The sequence below is a fragment of the Ictalurus punctatus genome, chromosome 1 (genome assembly GCF_001660625.3).
Source record: "Ictalurus punctatus breed USDA103 chromosome 1, Coco_2.0, whole genome shotgun sequence".
Taxonomy (NCBI): Eukaryota; Metazoa; Chordata; class Actinopteri; order Siluriformes; family Ictaluridae; genus Ictalurus; species Ictalurus punctatus.
In genome coordinates, this window is record NC_030416.2 from 3,389,998 (window position 1) to 3,411,527 (window position 21,530).

General features: G+C 40.9%; 1 protein-coding gene across 1 annotated transcript; it reads left to right on the forward strand.

Moving 5' to 3' along the window:
- The first annotated feature begins 7,083 nt into the window (after positions 1-7,083).
- On the forward strand, positions 7,084-15,389 carry cog7 (component of oligomeric golgi complex 7). Its single transcript, XM_017466069.3, has 18 exons — positions 7,084-7,315; positions 9,210-9,408; positions 9,501-9,649; positions 9,918-10,034; positions 10,110-10,278; positions 11,489-11,571; positions 11,757-11,879; positions 11,978-12,176; positions 12,293-12,420; positions 12,568-12,722; positions 13,031-13,147; positions 13,237-13,302; positions 13,418-13,598; positions 13,760-13,900; positions 13,990-14,073; positions 14,165-14,279; positions 14,371-14,514; positions 14,935-15,389. The coding sequence occupies exons 2-18, from the start codon at positions 9,243-9,245 to the stop codon at positions 15,099-15,101; spliced, it is 2,304 nt and encodes a 767-aa protein (XP_017321558.1). The 5' UTR covers positions 7,084-7,315; positions 9,210-9,242; the 3' UTR covers positions 15,102-15,389.
- Positions 15,390-21,530: the final 6,141 nt, after the last annotated feature.

Here is a 21,530-nt window from a genome sequence, read left to right on the forward strand (position 1 = left end):
CAAGAAAAATGGGCAAGTGTAAGGATCTGAGTGACTTTGACAAGGACCAGATTGTGATGTCTAGATGACTCGGTCAGAGTATATCCAAAACTGCAGGTTTTGTGTGGTGTTCCCGGTATGCAGTTGCTCACTGATACGCATGCCGAGGCGAAGACTATCCCATCTTGTCCGATCGCACAGAAGAGCTACTGTAGCACAAATTGCTGAAAAGGTTAATGCTGGCTATGATAGAAAGGAGTCAGAACACAGTGCATCACAGCTTCCTGTGTATGGGACTTGTCCACCGCCAAAAGCACCTACAACGGGCACATGAGCATCAGAACTGGATGATGGAGCACTGGAAGAAGGTGGCCTGGTCTGATGAATCTTTTCCATCATGTGGACGGCCGGGTGCGTGTGCGTCGCTTACCTGGGGAAGAGATGGCACCTGGATACCCTATGGTACACTATGGCAGTGGCAGAGCGGAGGCTGGGTAATGTTCTGCTGGGAAACCTTGGGTCCCTGCATTCATGTGGATGATACTTTGACATGTACCACATACCTAAACAATGCTATGAACCATGTACAGCCCTTCATGGTAATGGTATTCCTTAATGGCAGTGGCCTCTTTCAGCAGGATGATGCACCTTGCCACAATGCAAAAATTGTCTACGAATGTTTTGAGGAACATGACAGTTTTCAAGGTGTTGACTCGACCTCTAAATTCCCCAGATCTCAATCTGATCGAGCTTCTGTAGGACGTGCTGGACAAACAAGTCAGATACATGGAGGCCCCACCTCACAACTTACAGGACTTTCAAGGATCTGCTTCTAACGTCTTGGTGCCAGATACCACAAGTCTTATGGGGTCAGTGCCTCAGGGGTTCAGAGCTGTTTTGATGGCACAAAGGGGGACCTGCACAATTTTAGGCAGCTGGTTTTAATGTTATGGCTGATCGGGGTGTATGAGCATAGTTTATTGGGAGATTTTGGTTCAATCAAATACAAGAAAGCCATTTCAAATAGACACTAGAGGTTATATGGAGTCTAAATAAAAGTAGAGAATGTCTTGTTTAGGTTAGTTATGAGAACTGCAGCAAGTGCTAAATTAATCTACACAAACAGACTTCCTGTCAGCCCTATGTGGCTTATTACACAGCTCTGTCAGATAGTGTGTGGGTTGTGGCTGGTCTGTTACACATTTAACCTGGAGTACTGACCTGCCAAACTCCCCAATTCAGAAGCACATTTTTGCACAAACAAACATACACTATATGGCATCATAGTCATTTGTGGACACTTGACCATCTCACCAATACGTGCTTGTTGAACATCCCAGACAGATTTTCTCCCCGTTTGCTGTTATAATAACGTCCACTCTCGTGGGAAGGCTTTCCGCTAGATTTTAGAGCGTGGATGTGAGGATTTGCCTATTCGGCCACAAGAGAGTTAGTCAGATCAGGAACTGATGTCGGTTCTAGGAAGCCGGGGTGCATTTGGCATTCCAGTTCATCCCAAAGGTCTTCAGTGGGGTTGAGGTCAGGGCTCTGTGCAGGTCACATGAGTGAGCCACACTAAACTTGGCAAACCATGTCTTCACAGACCTTATTTAAGCAACACTCCTTCCATACTTTACGCCGCCCTGCACCAAGAACTAGGTGATCTTTTGAGGTTGGCAAGGTATTATCAGCATGTTTTGTAATGCTTCACAAACTGAGATGCATTTGGTGTGCTTTTAAAAAGTCCTCGATGAGCTGAGGGAAATATCTAAACGGTATCAGAACACACTGGGTATGCTCGGCCTGAGACAGAGTACAGTACAAACCACAAAAGATGAGTTATATTTGCCTGAGTAACAATTTTATCAGGTGGCATCCACATCTAGGACATTCAACTATATGCTGTTTTATGAATCTGGCATATGAAGAAAATGATAGGTTGTAGGGGGACAGTAATGCGCTGTATATAAGGTAAACAGTATACTAGGAGAAAAGTATGATAACACAAGATATTATCATATTAAATTAGCATTACACATTATATAAACATTACGATTAGCATAGTATATTCAAATGAAAGTCTTTGTAGCCTGACACTGCAAAAGCACACAGAAGATGATAGTATAAATAAAAGTTCAGCATGTCTCACGTCTCAGCATTAACATAAATAAACTTCCCGCAAGCGCCATATCGCTATAATAGATCAAATGTGTTATGTGAGTGTATGTGTGTGTCTGTGTCTGTGTTGGGGGGGTATTGGGTGGGTGGGTGTTTTGTTTGTCTGTTGCACTTTCAAATCACCTACCAAATCCCACCAAACTCGCGCAAGTGCATATGTTATTGCACATAGATCACTGATGAATTGTTGAGTCAGTATATTACAGATTTCAATTGGACAACAATAATTAATACACCCGAAACGAAGACCCTGTCAACTCCAGCTTTACAGAATAAGTACGTGCCATCTCCTGCGGTGCTTTTCAGACCTGCATACATGCCACTGAGATGAGGGGGTTGCGGAGCAGTATGCGGGTGATGGGGTGTGGCGTACTGTGGGTACATGTTTTACACAGTGCTCTACTTTTCCTTTTTTTCTGTAGATTGTTGCAGCTGGAGTAGGGCTGTGTTTGTGGTGAGCTGGGGCACTTCTAAGTGGATTGCCCCCAAAAAGGAGGTGGGTCAGGTGCTGCAGGTCATTATGATTCTGCAGTCCTTCTCCAATCTGGTGGTAACAGAATGCCGGTCAGTATTCTAGGGGGCATACATGAGACATTCACAGAGCCCGATCCACCAAAGTCTGATTGAGGATGAGGCACTGGAATGTGGAGGGAAAGTTGAGGTGTACACATATAATCTGTTGCCCTTCAAAATTGAATATAGCCTCTACAGGATTTTACTTGTATTACTCCCTGCCTCTAGCTTAAAAAGACTTTCCTAAGGATGTTGGCTCCGAGGTGTTGTTTTGGCAGCGAGCGGAGTTTGCCTCCTGACCTAGTGCACTGACCTCCTGTCATGGTGTACTAACCTCAAACACCACATTGAGACTCCCCCAGGCATGTCGGCACGCAGACAACCATACTGCATATCTGAATCAGAAAATAAAAATAGTAGTTCAGAAGCAAATGGAAAGTCACATAGTAACTCAAACACATTTATGCCAGTGCTAAGTTTGATACCTATCCAGTGCCTTGGATTGATAAACCAGTCCAAGTTCAATTTGACTCTGGATTTAAACTAGGGTTATTATCAGATTTCTTTATCAACAGACTCCTTGGGGGAACCCCCCCGAGTGTCAGCTACATTTCAACAACTAATGGATGCCAATGGCAGGTGCAAGTTGAATTTGAAGGTATGTTAGATGTTCCAGTGCTGATCTGCTGCGTCCAATTCCTGTTTACCATGTACATGTGGCAAACCAGGAGATCTAAATCAGAACTGGCTTCCTGCTTGCGATTGTGAAATTTCACATATTAAGTGCAGGACACTTTATCAGAGGCCTTTTCCAAAACACACAACCAACCACGAATGTTTCCACAACCCACAACAGGTCAGAACCAACCAAATGTTAAAGATGCAATTACACATGTAACACATTAATCAACATTTGTAATCAGATATAATTGAGCTACACATGCTACAGTGTACATTCACCAAAACCTCACCCTGATTAATGACTTTTTTTTGGTTCAGTTCTGACTCCTTCATAGTTTCAGTGCAAAACTAAGAAGGTAAACAGACAGACATATTTTGGCTGCCAAAATCATACATATATATATATAGATTTTTTTTTCTTCAGCATATAGAGACCTTATGACCTCAGGTTGCAGACAAACATTCAAATCTAGACAGAGACCATAATATAGTGGTGTAAATGATTAGTTGAAATTGGGGTCACTGAAGTGCTTTTACTTGCAGCAAAAGTCATCTTATTTTAACAATCTGCTTCAGTAAACAGTTTCAAAAGAGTCACTTACATCACTACAGATGTAAATAGAAAAACCCAGATAACAGAAAAACCCAGATATGGCAGATTTTGTAGCGTGATTTTGAAACTTCCTTCAGCATTTGTGGTTATTGAGCAAAATCTGTAAGTAAATAAGACAGGAAAATATATGTTTTCTTTCTTTGGATTTGTCTTGAGCATGGTTAGGTGCAATATTTTATTTTTATTGCTCATATATTGTAAATTACTCATCATTATCACAATGAGAAGTTTATTACCTTGACTCACAATGTTATATTTATTCCTAGTTTAAATGCTTGCTTTGTGGCCAGTTTCAACTCTCATATATATATATACATTTTTTAAATAAATGTATACATTTTAAAGATGTCCTGACTTGGTTCATCTCTCCAAGTCTATGAAACCAAGATTAAAGTAGCCCTGACCTCAAAAAGTATTTTGAGAAGCTTAACTCTTCTTGAACGGCTGACTCCAATTATACAGATTTGTGTTTAGGTCAAACTTGTTACCGTAGTGCCAAATGGACAATTTCCCATGTAGAACATTATAAATTATGATCTGCTGCTTTGAATCGATCATGGCTGAAATAATATATTGATGTAAAACTTGGAATCCACTGAACCTTGCTAGTAAGCTCATTAACCTACATGATGTTAGTGATTAACATAATATTGATTATTATGGTCATGTCATATTTAACAGCTTTGGCTACTGTTAAGTGAGAACACGTACTGCATTTATTAGTTTTCTTTATTTTTACTCCATGTTCGCCCTAATCCGATTCTTTCCTAAACCGCTTTATTAGGAATGCCTGTACAACTATCCAACCAGCCAATCATGTGGCAGCAGTGCGATGCATAAAGTGGTGCAGATACACATCAAGAGCTATGGTTAATGTTCAAAACCAACATCAGAATGGGGGAAAAAACTCTTTGACCTCGGCAAGGTTGTGGGTGCCAGAGAGGCTGGTTTGATTATTTCAGAAACTGCTGATCTCCTGGGATTTTCACCCACAGAATCTCTAGAGTTTACACAGAATGGTGTGAAAAATTAAAAAAAACATCATTGTTGATGACAGAGGTCAGAAGAGAATGGCCAGACTGGTTCGACCTGACAGTAAGGCTGTGATACCTCAAACAACCCGTCTGTACAACCGTGGTAAGCAGAAAAGCATCTCAGAATGCACAACACGTCAATCCTTCAGGTGGACGGTCTGAGAGTCACCACAGAGTCATCAAAACTAGACAGATATATACCTCTACAAGCTGTTATTTGAAGGGTTTTACGGTATTTCTAACGTATTTTAAGGTATAAACACAATGCAGCTTGTGTTTAACAAGTTTTGTGTTAATTGTTTTGTTTTATTTATTTATTTACAATGTAACTTCAATTGAATGAAATAGTCAGTGTTCATATATATTATTTTTTCTTGAAATATTTGCATCACATTCAGCTAAACTGTCCATTCAAAAAAAAAAAAAAAAAAAAAAAAAAAAAAAAAAAAAGGCAGCCTGGAATTATTTTCTACATATTTAAATACTACACGTTAATACATAAAAATAACAACAACAACAACAACAACAACAACAACCATTTCCCTTAACAGAGACTTCGCCATGCTAAGGGAAATGGTATTTATTGTAGATGCTAGCCTAAGGAGTGTCTCTGAGTAGCAGTGGAAAGGAGATTGACGTCACAGTGCCACGGACAACATTAAACGTAACACCAGCCACGTCATTTCACACAACGTCTGTAGTAACACATCCTGATCATGGTCTATTTACGGATTTAAATATATGTCTACAAAAATAGCAATGTTAGCAGTACAGTTAAGTGGCTACGGGGATTTATATTAGATCCGTCAAACAGAGTTTCTATAAATAAACACATATTAACCGGAACACTTCTTTTCATAGCTGTATTTCCGTCGAGACTTCAAAAAAGGCGTAATACATTACCCCACCCGTATTCTGTACAAACTCCGCCTTCAGCGTCGGGATTGGTGGAGCAGCTCCGGCTTTCTGCGCTGTGATTGGTTACTAGCCGGGCGACTCTTTCACATAACTCTCTCGTTGTTTCTTAAACAAAACAAACAGTTATCTTTTCTAGCACGGTGATTTTCTCTGTCTACGTTTCATTCTAACTATTATAGTATTTCTACCAACAAATAAATCTTTGCTGCTATACTGTTTGGCTTCACAAGGACAAATAATATCTTTTTAACCTAAATTATTACCTTTAATTCTATAAATCCAAGTTTAATTAGTAAGGAATAAAAAACAACAACATGGGCGTGTGCTGTTTTAGGAAAATAAATTAATGACGGGGTGGTGTGACGCTGTTATTGTTTTCACCACAAAGCAGTTTTATTCCTCTTGCACGACAATTAGCCAATTTTTATTTATTGATTAGTGTATGACATGTCATACTGTTTATCCATTTATAGTCATTTTAATGTCAAGGAACATCTTTAAAATAAGTTAGTTCCTACTATACGTTATATCAGCTGTAAACTGTCGCTCTTTAATGCTTTATTTTTTCTCTCTCTTTCTCTCTCTTGGTTGAAGTTAATAAGACAAAAAAACAAACAAAAAAAAAACAACAACAACAACGACTTGTCATGTTACCGAGAAACCGCAAATTATAAAGTCCTCTGTCCTGAACTCAAAGTTACAGTTTCACCTCTGACTGGAGACTCCTTCCGTAAATGTTAAATAAACAGGTCCTTACAGAAAACACCAACGTGTCCACGATTACACAGGGGTTTCGCTGTACGATATAAACCCGTGACTCGTCGTACAGCTGGAACTATAGTCAGAGCTGCTGTTATAGAAAATTAATCAACCTTCTGACTAATTAGATGATTTCAAAATGTCATGAAATCAGGCATAAATTCAACTGAATTTTCAATTATTATTATTATTTTTTAAAGGCTGTTAAAATTGAAATACTATTTCTTTTATTTAAGTTTAATCTATGATGTTTTGGGGGGAATAAAATGTGGATTTTCATATGAGTGGATGTACATGACACAAATAAAGTAAAACATACAGACCTGTACTGGATTGACACATAAACTGACCAATCATGGTAAAGACGGTGGAGTTCGCCTGAATACAGGTGGGAATTAATGACGCTTTTGCAACCCGGAAGCAGCAGGAAACATTCAGGATATCTGCTCGCAGTCTGTTAATTCGTTTTTAACTCCAGAGATATTAGCTCAGACTTGGTGAGCTCTAACGCTGGAGGAGGCGGTGGCGCTGCTGGAGTTGTATCTGGTCGTTATGGTCATTTCTTTCTCCTGGGCTGTTTATTTTCTCTTCGTGTCCAAACCGGGATTGGGCAAAAATTACAGGATGGACTGAACTGCAGGTATTTCCCCACCAGATTACAGTGAGAGTTAAAGTACATTTTAAGTAGAATTTTTAACTACTAACTTTGTTGGTACGAGTAATGTAAGTGTCTGTACGTTCTTTAGGCACCAAAATGTTCATTATGAACCAGTTATTATGAATTGAATGCATTTTTCTTATAACTACACGCGTGTGAGATGCAAATTAACGTGCATGAAAGCGATTGGTCAGCTGTTTTGATTATGCAAATCGAACCCTGGAGCTTGACCCCTGATTGGCTGCTGTCGCTTGTTCAAAATTAGCATTCTTTGTAGAATTAAACTAGGTGTCCTGCTGTTACACAGCAGTGATCTTAAAAGATAGCACTGCAATCTGACAACAGTTACATTTTTGTTTGATTTTAATTTTAATTCATTAATGAGTGAAACATCATAGCTTTTTGTCTGTTATAGTTTAGTGCAACGGTCACAAAAATATGGACATTTATGACTGTTACGTTAAAGTTACAAAGTGCTGGGACTGGAGACTCCTTCCATTTTGGCATTTCTGCTTTCTTAATCACATGACAAGGTGGTGGAGGTGTTTTTGTTGTAATTTTATTAACTTCAACTTTGAACATTTAAAGACAGTTCGGGGTGTACTACATTACACACTGGAAAAAGGGGGGGGGGGGGGATCATCAGCATTTATTCAATACGTGGCTTCTCCTTATGAGGAGCGGTAGACCTCTCAAAGCAAAGAGGCAGAGCCTCGTAACCGATCAGTAAATCTGGAACGATCGAACGTACAAACATATCCACGGCAGTTGGAATCGCTCGGAGCCTGCAGTAGGTGTAATTTTGTAAATATTGTAAATAAACGAAGTTCTGTTTGCATTCATTTCTGAAATTTGTTGTTTATACATCTAGCTGTCACATCCTTCTGCTAGCAGCAGGGAGCCAAAAACAAAGGTCCTTTATGATGATCGGATATGTTTTAATAACAGTCTTTGATTTCGAATCCCTTTGAACGAGCGAGAACGTGTTAGAACAAGCACGTTAATATAAACCAGACGTTCATGTTACACGTGTAGCAACTCTTTAGTTTTTGTAACTAGAGGTCGAGCGATAGTGGATTTTTAAAAATTACGATACCGATGATTAAATTGGGCGGAAGCTGCCGATGAATGATTAGTCAACCGATAGTTTTTAAAATTGATCTTGAATGAAAACAACACTCAAAGGAAAATATTGCTGCACTTTATAACAAAAATAAACAGTACTGATTGTACCATGAAAATGTACTGTACTTTTTAAAAAAAATAAATAAGTATATAAATATTAATCTTAACCAGTAATAAACATTAAAAGTAAAAAAAATAAACATCCAAAATTAATTAAAAAAAAACACTCCAAATAACACAACAAAATTAGTCAGTAATTGTTTTTTATTTCGCCTCTAGGGGCCGCTCTCAGCGCGCCCTTTTCAGCCAACTGACGCTGTAATTAATCCGTCAACCTCTATTTTTGACTAGTTTCATCATTAGTCAGTCCCTCCAGGATTTCACAATTTTGTGAGAAATGAGCGTAAAATCAAGCAAACTCTGCAGATTTGGGCCGAGACAATCCCTCTTCAATTCAATTTTTAAAAAAATAAAAAATCTCATTTGCTTACAAACATCACTGCAAAATTATTTTGTGTAATTGCAGTTTCGCCAGTTAAAAAAAAAAACCCCACAAAAATCTCCACAAATTCCGTCGCAAAAAATTCGAGATGAGCTGCAACAAAATCGAGAATTTTTTTTGGCTGCAACAATCACATCAAAAAACCCTCTGAAATCCTGCATGAAGAGATTGTTTTAGCAAACGAAGTTGCCCAGATGACTAGAATAAGGAACTCACTAATTAACACAGACTTTTCAATGTGTTCTTGAGGATCCTAACAGCGACCCGTCAGCTCACGCAGTCATGGACTTCTCGAAGTTCCTGGCAGACGATTTCGATGTGAAGGAGTGGGTGAACGGTGCGTTCAAAGTGGCACAGAAAGATGCGCCGGGCAAAGCGGACGCTCACGCAGCCACGCTGGTCATGAAGCTGCAGCTGTTTATACAGGAAGTCAACAACTCGATCGAAGGTAACGATGAGATCTCACCGACTTTATAGTAACCTTCACTGTCCTGGGTGCTGCTGCACTTATTGTGTGTGTGTGTTTGCGCGGATCTTCAGAAACCAGCATTCAGGCTCTGCAGAATATGCCCCGCGTGCTGAGAGACATCGAAGCGGTAAAACAAGAGGCTTCGTTCCTCAGGGATCAGATGGTGATGGTGAAGGAAGATATTAAGAAGTTTGAACAGGACACCGTGCAGTCTATGCAGGTCCACACGCACATACATTATTGTTTCTATAGCAACACCTGACACAGGGACTTGTATGCCAGAAGCGGTGATGTGTAATTGTCGATATGGTGAAGTTTTCTGCGAGAAGAACTTCTTTTTTTTTCCTTCTCCATGTTGGGTGGCATCTAGGAAACAAGTTCCTGTGTAGGCTTGGTCTTGTCAGCATTGGCAAACGACGAGTAGAAGAAGCGCAAGCTTACGTCTAGGAAGGCAGGATGTTTGAAAATATGTCTCTCTGTGTGTGTAGGTGCTGGTCGAGCTCGATCAAGTGAAGTCCAGGATGCAGCTAGCAGCCGAAGCACTACAGGAAGCAGATAAATGGAGCACGCTCAGTGCAGATATTGAGGAAACCTTCAAAACTCAGGTGTGTGTGTGTGTTTGTGTTTAAAAGATGGTTTACGGTCACAACCTGAGTGTGTGTGTGTTTGTGTGTGTGTAGGATGTGGCTGTGATTAGCAGTAAGCTAGCGGCGATGCAGAACAGCCTGGCCATGCTGGTGGATACTCCGGACTACAGTGAGAAGTGTGTGCAGCTGGAGGCGCTCAAAAACAGACTAGAGGCCTTGACAAGCCCTCAGATCGTCTCCACCTTTAATACGCACTCTACAGGTCTCTCACACACACACGCGCGCGCGCGCGCACACACGATTTGCATTTCAACTTCATTACCACAATTTTATACGTGCCATTCTGCGTCACGTTTCTATAGCAACAGGACTCCTTTGGCAGATGCTCCACATAATCCAAGTCAAGCAGTAAACAAATGAAAAGTTTTGACGTTATCTGACGAAGAAATGTGTGTAACTCTTGATATGTTTTCTGCGATGGAACCTTCATGGAAGGAGCCTCCAGGGTCAGCACTTTGAAACGGTCCACCACATAGCAGCCACCTAGCAACACCCAGGCAACCACCTGAGATCCCACAGAAACCGCCTAGCAACACCCAGGCAACCACCTGAGATCTCATAGAAACCGCCTAGCAACACCCAGGCAACCACTTGTGATCCCATAGAAACCGCCTAGCAACACCCAGGCAACCACGTGAGATCCCATAGAAACCACCTAGCAACACCCAGGCAACCACCTGAGATCTCATAGAAACCGCCTAGCAACACCCAGGCAACCACCTGAGATCCCACAGAAACCGCCTAGCAACACCCAGGCAACCACCTGAGATCTCATAGAAACCGCCTAGCAACACCCAGGCAACCACTTGTGATCCCATAGAAACCGCCTAGCAACACCCAGGCAACCACGTGAGATCCCATAGAAACCGCCTAGCAACACCCAGGCAACCACGTGAGGTCCCATAGAAACCGCCTGGCAACACCCAGGCAACCACCTGAGATCCCATAGCCACCACCTGGAATAAGATAGCAACTGCTTAGCAACACCCTGGAAACCACCTGGGATCCCATCGAAACCACGTAGCAACACCCTACCACCTGCCTAGAATTCAATAGCATCCACCTGGGATAACTTGGTAATCAACTAGCAACGCCCAGGCATCCATTTTGAAATAACAGCAATCACATAGCAACCACCAAGCAACTGCCTGGAACACAATCATAACCACCTGGAATACCTTACCAACCACCTCGCAACAACCTGACACACACCTGAACTGCCAAACACCACCTTAATGACCACCTGGAATACCAAAGCAATCATGTAGCAACACCCTAACAACCTCTTAATGACATAGGGGACAATGCTTAAGCTCTCCTAGAAATGCATTGTTATAGTTTTTTTTTGTGTGTGTGTGTGTGTGTGTGTGTGTGTGTGAGAGTTACATTTCCATGTTTGGTTCCATGTGCAGATCAAGCTAAGCTGTTTGTGAAGGTTTTCACAGAAATGGACAGAATGCCACAACTACTGGCTTACTATTACAAATGCCACAAGGTGAGGGTCGTGAGCACACACACACACACACACACACACACACACACACACACACACACACACACCCCCCCACCCACCAGTGTTATATATTTCTGCATTCAGGTGAATATTTTTACTATTTTAACAACTGGTGTCATTCACATAGTGTGTGTGTGTGTGTGTGTGTGTGTGTGTGTGTGTCTCAGGTGCAGCTGTTGAGTGTGTGGGAAAGTGTGTGTCAGTCTGATGCCCCTCTGAAGCAGCAGCTGTCTGAGTTCTATGACACGCTCCTGTCCACCTGGTACACACAGCTCCAGTGGAGCAGTCAGGTACACACACACACACACACACACACACACAGCTTTTATACGCATTTGATGGTATAACAGGAGTCACGTGTGTGTGTTGCGTGTTTGTTCGTGTGCAGGTCTTTAAGAACCCATATGAGGTGGTGACGGTGCTGACGATTCAGACCCTCGGTGCCATGGTTCCATCAATCCCAGAATGCATTGCAGCAGCACTGGAGCGCTGCCCTGCTGAAAGTCGACTTGACACACTTCTCGAGCTGCACCAGACGGCAGCCAGCTTCAGCCGCAGCCTGGAAAACGCCATGCAGCCTCACCTCGGTGTGTGTGTGTTATAACAAAACCCTGACTGCACACAGTTGGAGTCAGTTTCAGTTCCAGGATTTAACACTACAAAATGTAGGCAAAATTTTTGTAAAATTGTGTGTGTGTTGTAGGTGAGTGTAACCTGTTGAAGGTGTGTGAGCTGGTGTCAAGTGTGCATGCACCGTATACAAGTTATCAGATGCAGTATGGAGAGCTGGAGGAGACCAACCTGCTGATCCAACTCAGTGCTGTACCACTGGTGATTATACACACACACACACACACACACACACACATACACACTTTTCAGGTGATGTAAGGTTCATTACTGAGATGAGCAAACGTACTGAAATCTCTCCACACTTTTCCATTTTACGTCTGTGTGTGTGTGTGTGTGTGTGTGTAGGAGTATGGCGAGGTGCTGGACTGTGTGCTGGAGCTCACACACTCGGTACAGAAGGTGTTTGGTCTGGCAGCGGCGGCCGTGGATCGCTGTGTCAAACTCACAGAAGGACTCGGAGTGTGTGGCCTCATCAAAGCCCTGCGTGCTCTGTTCACCAAGTACACACACACACACACACACACACACACACCAAGTCGCAAATACAATGATAGAAATGTAATTAAATAACAAAAAATGTAACAATGTCAGTTTATTCTTTTGGAACAAAATTACTATTTCTTTCTCTTTTTTTCCCTCGCTCACTGTCTTTACGTCTTTCTTCCCATCTCTGTCTGTCTTTCTCTCTGCTTTGTCTCTCTTTATGCCTCTATTTGTGTCTCTCTCTCTTTTCTCTGTCTCTTCTCGCTCTCTCTCTCTCTCTCTCTCTCTCTCTCTCTCTCTCTCTCTCTCTCTCTCTCTCTCTCAGGTACGTGTCCGACTTCTCCATCACACTTCAGTCGATCAGAAAGAAGTATAAGCTGGAAGACACACCCACATCGGAGGTGTTCACTGAGGATTGGACGGCTTTCCAGAATTCAGTCAGGTGGGCGGAGCCTTTGAGCTACAGCCTCTTTCGTTACTGTACAAATATAGTTGATTAACTTTTAAAAAAGAAAAAAATTTTATATATAGGATTATTGCTACGTGTGGGGAGCTTCTCAGGCAGTGTGGCACTTTCGAGCAACAGCTTTCCAACAAGTAAGACACACACACACACACACACACACACACACACACACACACACACACACACAGAGCATCAAGACATCTCAGTAAATCTCCACTCATTTGCATGGCTATCAATGATTGGCAGGATCCTGGGCAAGGCGGGGCGTTTCCTGTGGGAGGGGTTTAACCCCAGGAGTCTGAGCGGCCTGCAGGAGGGCGGGGCTGAGCGGCGTGGCCAGAAAAACCCTTGGCAAGAATATAACTACCTACAGCAGAGCAGCACGGCCGAGTACAACACGCTGCTGGAAACACTGCACACACTCAAGGTCTGCGCGTTCTTACTGTTCACTTCACTCGGGTGTTGTCCCGGATATTACATCTACTCTGTTCTAGAGCATGCTTTATTCCTTACTTAACATAGACCTCCGTTAAATGTCCCGTTGGGTTCATCAAAGGGTGTGCAAACATTGTGTGTGGTGTGTTGTAGGAGAAAGGCACGGGGAACTCGAGCCTCCTGTCAGACACCCGTCTCGCTTTGACTCGCCTGAACCAGCAGGCCAATCAGCTCGCCTTCGACTCAGTCTTCCTGCAGATCAAACGCCAGCTTTGCCTGCTCAGCAAAGCAGAGGTGTGTATAAATGTGTGTGTGAGAGACGTGCAAGAAAGACAACAGAAGAATCTGACTGTGTGTGTGTGTGTGTGTGTGTGTGTGTGTAGGTTCGAGGTTCTGCTGCTCTGGGTGAAACTCTTACAGAAGATTTACCGACCTTCAGCCTCTCTCCACAGGAGTACATTACTAATGTAAGACACACACACACTATATATACACACTAATATCCTTTGTCACATACAGTCATGGTTATTCAATGTGTGTGTGTGTGTGTGTGTGTAGATTGGGCAGTACATCATGTCTCTGCCGCTGCATCTGGAGCCGTTTGTGACTCAGGAGGATCCGGCACTGGAACTGGCCTTACACACAGGCAAACTGCCATATCCCCCTGAACAAGGTACACACACACACACACACAGCGCCATGTCCAGCTAACTAAAGTGTCTACACACACATTTTTCTGCACTAACGACATGCCCTTCCTGTAGGCGATGATGTTCCGGAGTTGGAGAACACGGCGGATTATTGGTTGGGGTCTATCGCCAGGGCAACCATGCAGACCTACTGCGATGTGATTCTGCAGATCCCTGAGCTGAGTCCTCATGCTACCAAACAGCTGGCTACAGATATCGGTATTATATATTAGTAATCAAGAACTAACCAAAAACACATTATCAAACCTGACCTGTCCCTCACACACACACACACACGCTAATATACACAAAATTGCATGCAGTAAATATTTACTGGATTATAGCCTAAATATCGGTCCTGTTGAACGCTTCATGCTGATAGGTCAGAAGGTTTTGATTCACTGAGAGTAGTTTATTGATTAATGCGTTATCATTTCTATAGTAAAAGTGTATTTGTTGACATGGCGACGTTTGTTTATATTACGATTTACGGAAGGAGTCTCCAGTGTTAGAGCTGTTTAATAGCTCTGCTTCATCACACCAACCCTAGAACACGCACGCCCCCAAGTGTATTCCTCATCAGCGTATCATTTTGCTGTTTTTGTTGATTTAATGCATGATCTCATTTCTGTTCCCCAGATTACCTGAGCAACGTGATGGATGCCTTGGGCCTACAAACGTCCAGAACTCTCCAGAACATCACGGCTCTCCTCCGTGCCAAACCTGAAGAATTCAGACAGACGGCTAAACCTCTCCCACGCAGACTCTCATCCACCATCGCTGCCATGCGAGGCCTCGAGCACTGAGAGAGATGTAGACCATTAACATGCCCTGATTTTTTTTTATATGCCAAATGATATGGCATTTTTGTAAACATCGCAATGTGTTGCATGATAACGTAGCGTCTACGAATGCGAAGTTTCGAGTTTGTGTTTTCATTCTCCTACAGAATAACGGCTCTGTGTGTGTGTGTGTGTGTGTGTGTGTGTGTGTGTGTGTGTGTGTGTGTGTAGGAGCAGTACAGGTATCCTCTGCTCTGGTGTTTAATCGTTACCTTTCATATCCCTCAATTAAATAAAGAATCTTAAACCACATTCTCCATTCTGATTGGTCAGAAGGTGTTTATTTATTTTTCTATAACATCGACTACGCCCACTTTAACAGAGGGGGAAAAAAGTACACAGTGCATCCGGAAAGTATTCACAGCGCTTCACTTTCCCCACATTTTGTTATGTTACAGCCTTAATCCAAAATGGATTAAATTCATTATTTTCCTCAAAATTGTACAAACAATACCCCATAATGACAACATGATAGAAGTTTGTTTGAAATCTTTGCAAATTTATTAAAAATAAAAAAAACAAAAAAAAAGGACATAAGTATTCACAGCCTTGAGTACGAGATGTATTAAAAACTATTGTTTATTTCATAAAAGTACATTTTTAATACTATTACTGGTTACCGATCTGAAACACAATACGTACAATTTAAATCTTAATATTCTTTAATTTTTTGATGACTAATGCATGATAGGCACACTCCTTGTTCCTTTCAAGATCCTGACCCGGGTGCTGTTGACAGATCAGACCAGCAGATGGTGTGTAAAGCAACGTTAACTCTCCTGCAAATTTCCCATTTAAAACAACGTGGAAAAGTCCGGAAACTCTGAAAGTGTTTTGTAGTGACATTCTGTAATCAAATGACGAATTCTGAGGTTTAAAGGTCTCTCTCTCTCTCTCATTCTCTCTCTCTCTCTCTCTCATTCTCTCTCGTTCTCTCTCTCTCTCTCTCCTTCTCTACATGCAAGTGCCTGGTTACCTGAACATATGAAAAAATCTGGAACATTCCATTATTACTACTTTTATTTATGCTGAAGCAGATTACAGAAAGTCCAAAGTAGTCTGCAAAACTATCTTCCTCACAGCTAAAAAAATAAAATTGTCTATTGTTCTTTTCATACCAAAAAGGCAGACCCCTCCCCCTTTTCTGTTGGTCAGGCCCCACCATGATAAGACTCAGCCACTGACTACGTTTACATGCACATCTGTGTTCTGATATTACTTTGAATTTGGCAGCATTTGAATTGGTCCGTCCCTCCAGGATTTTGCGATCGCAGAAATGAACGCAAAATCAAGCGCAAACTGCAATATTCTGAGGAGCTTTCTCAAAATTATCTCAGATTTGGGCAAAAATTTGATGTCATGTGACGTGATCACAACCTGCATTTACCTTATTCAGAAAATCCACTGAAAGGAAGTATATGTGCATGCTCAGTCCGCAAGGAATCGTAGATGCTAACAAACGCTTAGCTGTAGGCTAGGTATTTAAGAATGGCAACTCAGAATGGCATACTTACAACAACCATGTGTACAGGAATATTCCGATGACTGTACGCATATAAACATCGTATTCAGAATATAGACCTTAAGTGGAATTCAACGTGCATTTAAACATAGTCATTGATTTGAATAAAGATGGACCCTTTCCACACTTTCTGCTGGCAGAATTAGCCTTTGTAGGGTAACTTTACTTCTGCTGCTACAACAACAACAACAACAACAACACAGGGAAAGAATGCCAAATGGAATCAAATCAAACTAGGGCTGCAACTAAGGATTATTTTCATAATCGATTAGTTGGCCGATTTTTAAAATTTATTTATTATCGATTAATCGGATGGGGCGGGGCAAACTTTCAGTACCTTTTATTTCGTTTATTTAAAATAAAATCCACAAACTGAGTGTTACTAAAACTTTACACAACTGTTTATCCCAATTATATAAGACTGAAAAGAACCCAATACACACACACCTGAATATAACATTATTCATTTAGGACTGTAGTTTCATTCAGTTCTTTTTGTGCATGCATAAAAAATAATGCATAAATACTTATATATATTTTATATATAATTATTATGTTTATATTATATAATAGTATTTATGCATTACTTTTTATGAAAGGTAAGATTGACAAAGAGTAAACTGAAGCAAGTCATTGTTGTTGACTCTGGGTATTAGGCTAAAGCTAACGGCATCACATTACGTGCATATGACGTCATGCGCCGTCGACTAGGAATCTTATACTTCCGGTTAGAAAAAAACCGCTAGTGTTCTATTTGAGACGATATTACCTTTCTAAAATTCATACATTAGACGGTAGAGTACATGGTGCATAGTGTAAGTGCACAGTACGTCATTTGGGACAACTTTCGTTTTTAATCTCCGATGTGTGTTTTCGGAATAGAAGTAACTTAATGAGTAAATATGTCCCGTGCCGCACGAAGACCAACTAATCGATAATGAGATTCGTGACAACGGTTTTCACATTCGATTATCATCGATTTTAGCGATTAGTTGTTGCAGCTCTAGATCAAACACAAATGGTTCGCCAACGGAACAAATTCCTGACTAGCGCCAACGACTACGTTTGACACTGAGCAAACAAAAACACCCATCGTTCTCACTACAAGTGTTAGCTTTCAATGAACTAAAATAAATTCCGTTATGTACTGTAGCTAATGTTAGTGAAAGAAATAGGACTTGATACGAATACAATATCAATTAAACACACAGCTAGCGACTCATCATCAACGCTAACGTCACTTAACGTTGAGGAAACTCTTCAACAAACAATTTCTGACCTTTATTCAGAAGTTTCTTCTCTGCTGCGTTGACGTAGATGAGGCGAAAGGTGTTTTCACCGCACGTGAAAATGACAGTAATCGTCTGTTTTTGTGAAAAGTGGCCATTGGTGAACTCTATGGGTTACACCACAAATCACATTCAAGGTCGCATCATCTGAATTTCCCGACAATCACGGGAAGAACAAAATGAAGTTCTCGTTTTTTTCCATTCTTCTTTACTTTCAATTATGTCGTGAAGGCCAGTTTGAACATACTATCCTATCGCGCAAATTAAATGTTAACGGCACATCTTCGTACAGGAAGTGGACGAGATCTGGACGGGAGTTTAGGCCCGTTTATGTTCAGGCTATACTTTCTTGAAAATCACAGTTTACTGAAGAAAAAATTACGTTTTAAAATAATGCTAGCTAACATTTAAGAGATTAGATGAATTAGAGAGGTGAATTTACTGTCAGTGATTATAAAAAATGTGGCATTTTGAACAAGCACACACACACACACACACACAACAGGGAAGCACAACATGGTTACTAATTACTTTAATCATCTTAATTACTGATCATGTTGATTGGGCTGGCAGTGGTCAGTGTGGCAAAGATTGCATATCCGTAATAATTCAAGTACATAAAATGAAACACAATCAGTACACACAGATAATCATGATTGATTCAGCTGATATAATCGCAGGCACGGAAAGGAAACATGATTACAGCAAAGAAACAGGCAGACTGATCATTTCCACCCCCCACAACCTCAACCCCCCAAAATTAAATTAAATAACAGAAAAATTTAAACAAACGAAGTCTATGCAAGTGTGTGTGTGTGTGTGTGTGTGTGTGTGTGTGTGTGTGTGTGTGTGTGTGTACGTGCATTTGCATATGTGACAAATTCAACTCATCACTTAATGCAAACATAAAATTAAAGATTGCATTCACACCATGTCCATGGTATCCATCAAGCATGTGTGTGTGTGTGTGTGTGTGTGTGTGTGTGTGTGTGTGTGTGTGTGTGTGTGTGTGTTCCTATATTCAGATAAGCTTTTTTTGGGGGGTGATCACATATCACCCAAAACATAATACAACACACACATGTAGGGTTTTAAAGGTTTTCTTACGGTAGGTTCGTGACTAAAACATGAAGATTTATTATTATTTAAAAAAAATAAATAAAATAAAAATCCCAAAACAAAAAAAAAACACACATTTTATGCATATAAAGTACCAAGCAGAAGTCTGGACAAACTGGACGTTTAATTTGTATTTAAAGGAGCGGTTTGTCATTTGTTAAAATTTATTTTACAGCCCTCTGTTGTTTGTGAGGCGGAACTGCGATTACAACTGAAATACTGATAAACCCCGCCCCTTTGTAATCACTAAAAGTCTCTTTGTAGGTGTTTTTTCAGCAGAGGGCGGAGCTAATTTCAGACAGAAATATTGCAAACTATTTGAAGCCGTTTTGTTGTACTTCAGTATTTAAATTTTTTTTTTTTTAGGAGTATCATTATGTGCAAATTCTAATTATATATTTACATTTTTGTCACTTTTTGGTGGGTGTGTCCATTCCAATCTTCTTGACTGGTACTATATATTTACATGTGTGTAAATATTTCTCTCATAGCAGCATCTTAAAACCTGGCAGTCTGAAACACACAGTGTTCTTTAACGTTCCCTGTATTCACCTCTATACCCCTTTGTGCTCTTTTCTGTCTCTCCTCTCCATCTGTCCGTCTGTCTCTCTCTCCATCCCTCATTATTTTTTTATTTTATTTTAAAAATCACTTTGTTCACTGGCAGCATGTCGCGATGCTCGTCTTATTAATACAGCTGAAGAATTTAAAAGATATAATACATTCAGTCCATTCTCGTGTAATCTACAGCTACACACACACACACACACACACACACACACACACACACACACTGCTACTGGGAATCAAAGAGGCCTCTCTGCTACAGTTTAAGGTCAAATGTCCATCACACACACACACACACACACACACACACACACACACACACAAACGCAAAAGAAATAAACCCCAAATACGACAGAAAACAGTTCTTTTGAGCTACTTATCGCATTTTTGCTAAACCGAAACCGTCTCTCACACGTGATCTGGGCCTGATTCCAAATCACACTCGCTTGATGCGAGTTTTACGCTACAGGCAAATCTGCCCAGTGTGTGATCCGTATGTCACGACGGATACGCAAATGATACAGGCTGATGAAAATTAAGGGAGAATTTGACTGGAGAATTCCAGTCAAAATACATTGTGTGTATGTGTGATGGCGGACCAGGAAATCCCTTCACCCCTGCTGAAAAAACAACAACAACAACAACAACAACAGAATCCATCACAGAAATTCTAATGCTTTCCACTACAAATACTATTGCAAGCCATCAGCTAACCATTAAAACCATTACTGGTCCATAATGGTATCCACTAGACATAACATGCCACCAAGAGAAGGCAACAATTTACCAGTAGAGACCCACAGGGAGCATTACAGTTTCCATGAAAACCAATACAATTCCCATTATAACCATTACTTACTGGCAAAGTTTGGACGTTTTCAGACTTTCCTGAACTATTATATATTTCATATATATATGAAAAGCTTCTTGTCTTTTGAATGCCCCGCAACCAGAAATAAAGGTCAGGCTTTTTGAAAAAGTGAAAAGGGAGACGATCCAACAACTTGATCAAAGCATGGCATTCACTGGGGAAGAAAACTACACGTCCTCGGGGTGGAAAACACTTCAGTAGCTGTGCTTTTGTTTCTGTTTTGGAAGGATTGTACGTTACGCAAGTATTATTGAAACGGTTCACTCTTTCTCAGGTACATTAATAAGAGGAAAAACATGCTTTTTTTTTTTTTTACTCCTCGACGCTGACTTTGATTTCCATGAAGCTTTAAACATCGGCTGATTGTTCGCCTTCGCCTTCACAACGGGACGATTTTTTAACCTCATCTTTGTCAGTGCATGTGAGACTAAACTTTGAATTGTTGGCGAACACTCAGCGACGAGGGATTCCACGCTGAATATATAACAAACAAACAAACAAACAAAACACACACAACGATCATTTACTCTAGCAAATTACAAAATGCTGAAATTAATTTTTCTATAGACCAACGTGACACGATTTCAGTGAGATTTGAATAGAGATGTTCTCATTTCGCTACGAATGAGCTATGACGATCAGTAGACGAATCCAAATGGCTTCTTGGACCGATCCTAAGGTGCGTCAAGTTTCTTCACAGTTTAGTTCCTACCTGTAATTAGTTCTCATTTAAGTGGTTGCCCCTAGTGACACAAGCTAGTGTTAATACAGGGTTAGTTAGCAAGGGTTTATTATGTAAATAAAAACATTCCCATGTTCCATGTTTTGCTGAATTATATTTATGTTTACAAGTTGCAGCGTCATGATATGTTACAGGGAGAAATAACTATTTTAGCCCAAAATTTGGTGGCCATTTTTGGTAGACGTAACACGGCTGCAGTAACATCTGACGGGTTTTCCCAGACTACCACACACACACACACTATACATTTTTCTAATTGAATAATTCTACATCGTCGATAGGA

Excerpts from the sequence above, each read along its gene's own strand:
- cog7 (XM_017466069.3), top strand. The coding sequence starts at position 9,243 with ATGGACTTCTCGAAGTTCCTGGCAGACGATTTCGATGTGAAGGAGTGG. Across the intron at positions 13,599-13,759 it reads AAACACTGCACACACTCAAG|GAGAAAGGCACGGGGAACTC; the intron begins GTCTGCGCGTTC and ends GGTGTGTTGTAG. Across the intron at positions 13,901-13,989 it reads GCCTGCTCAGCAAAGCAGAG|GTTCGAGGTTCTGCTGCTCT; the intron begins GTGTGTATAAAT and ends GTGTGTGTGTAG.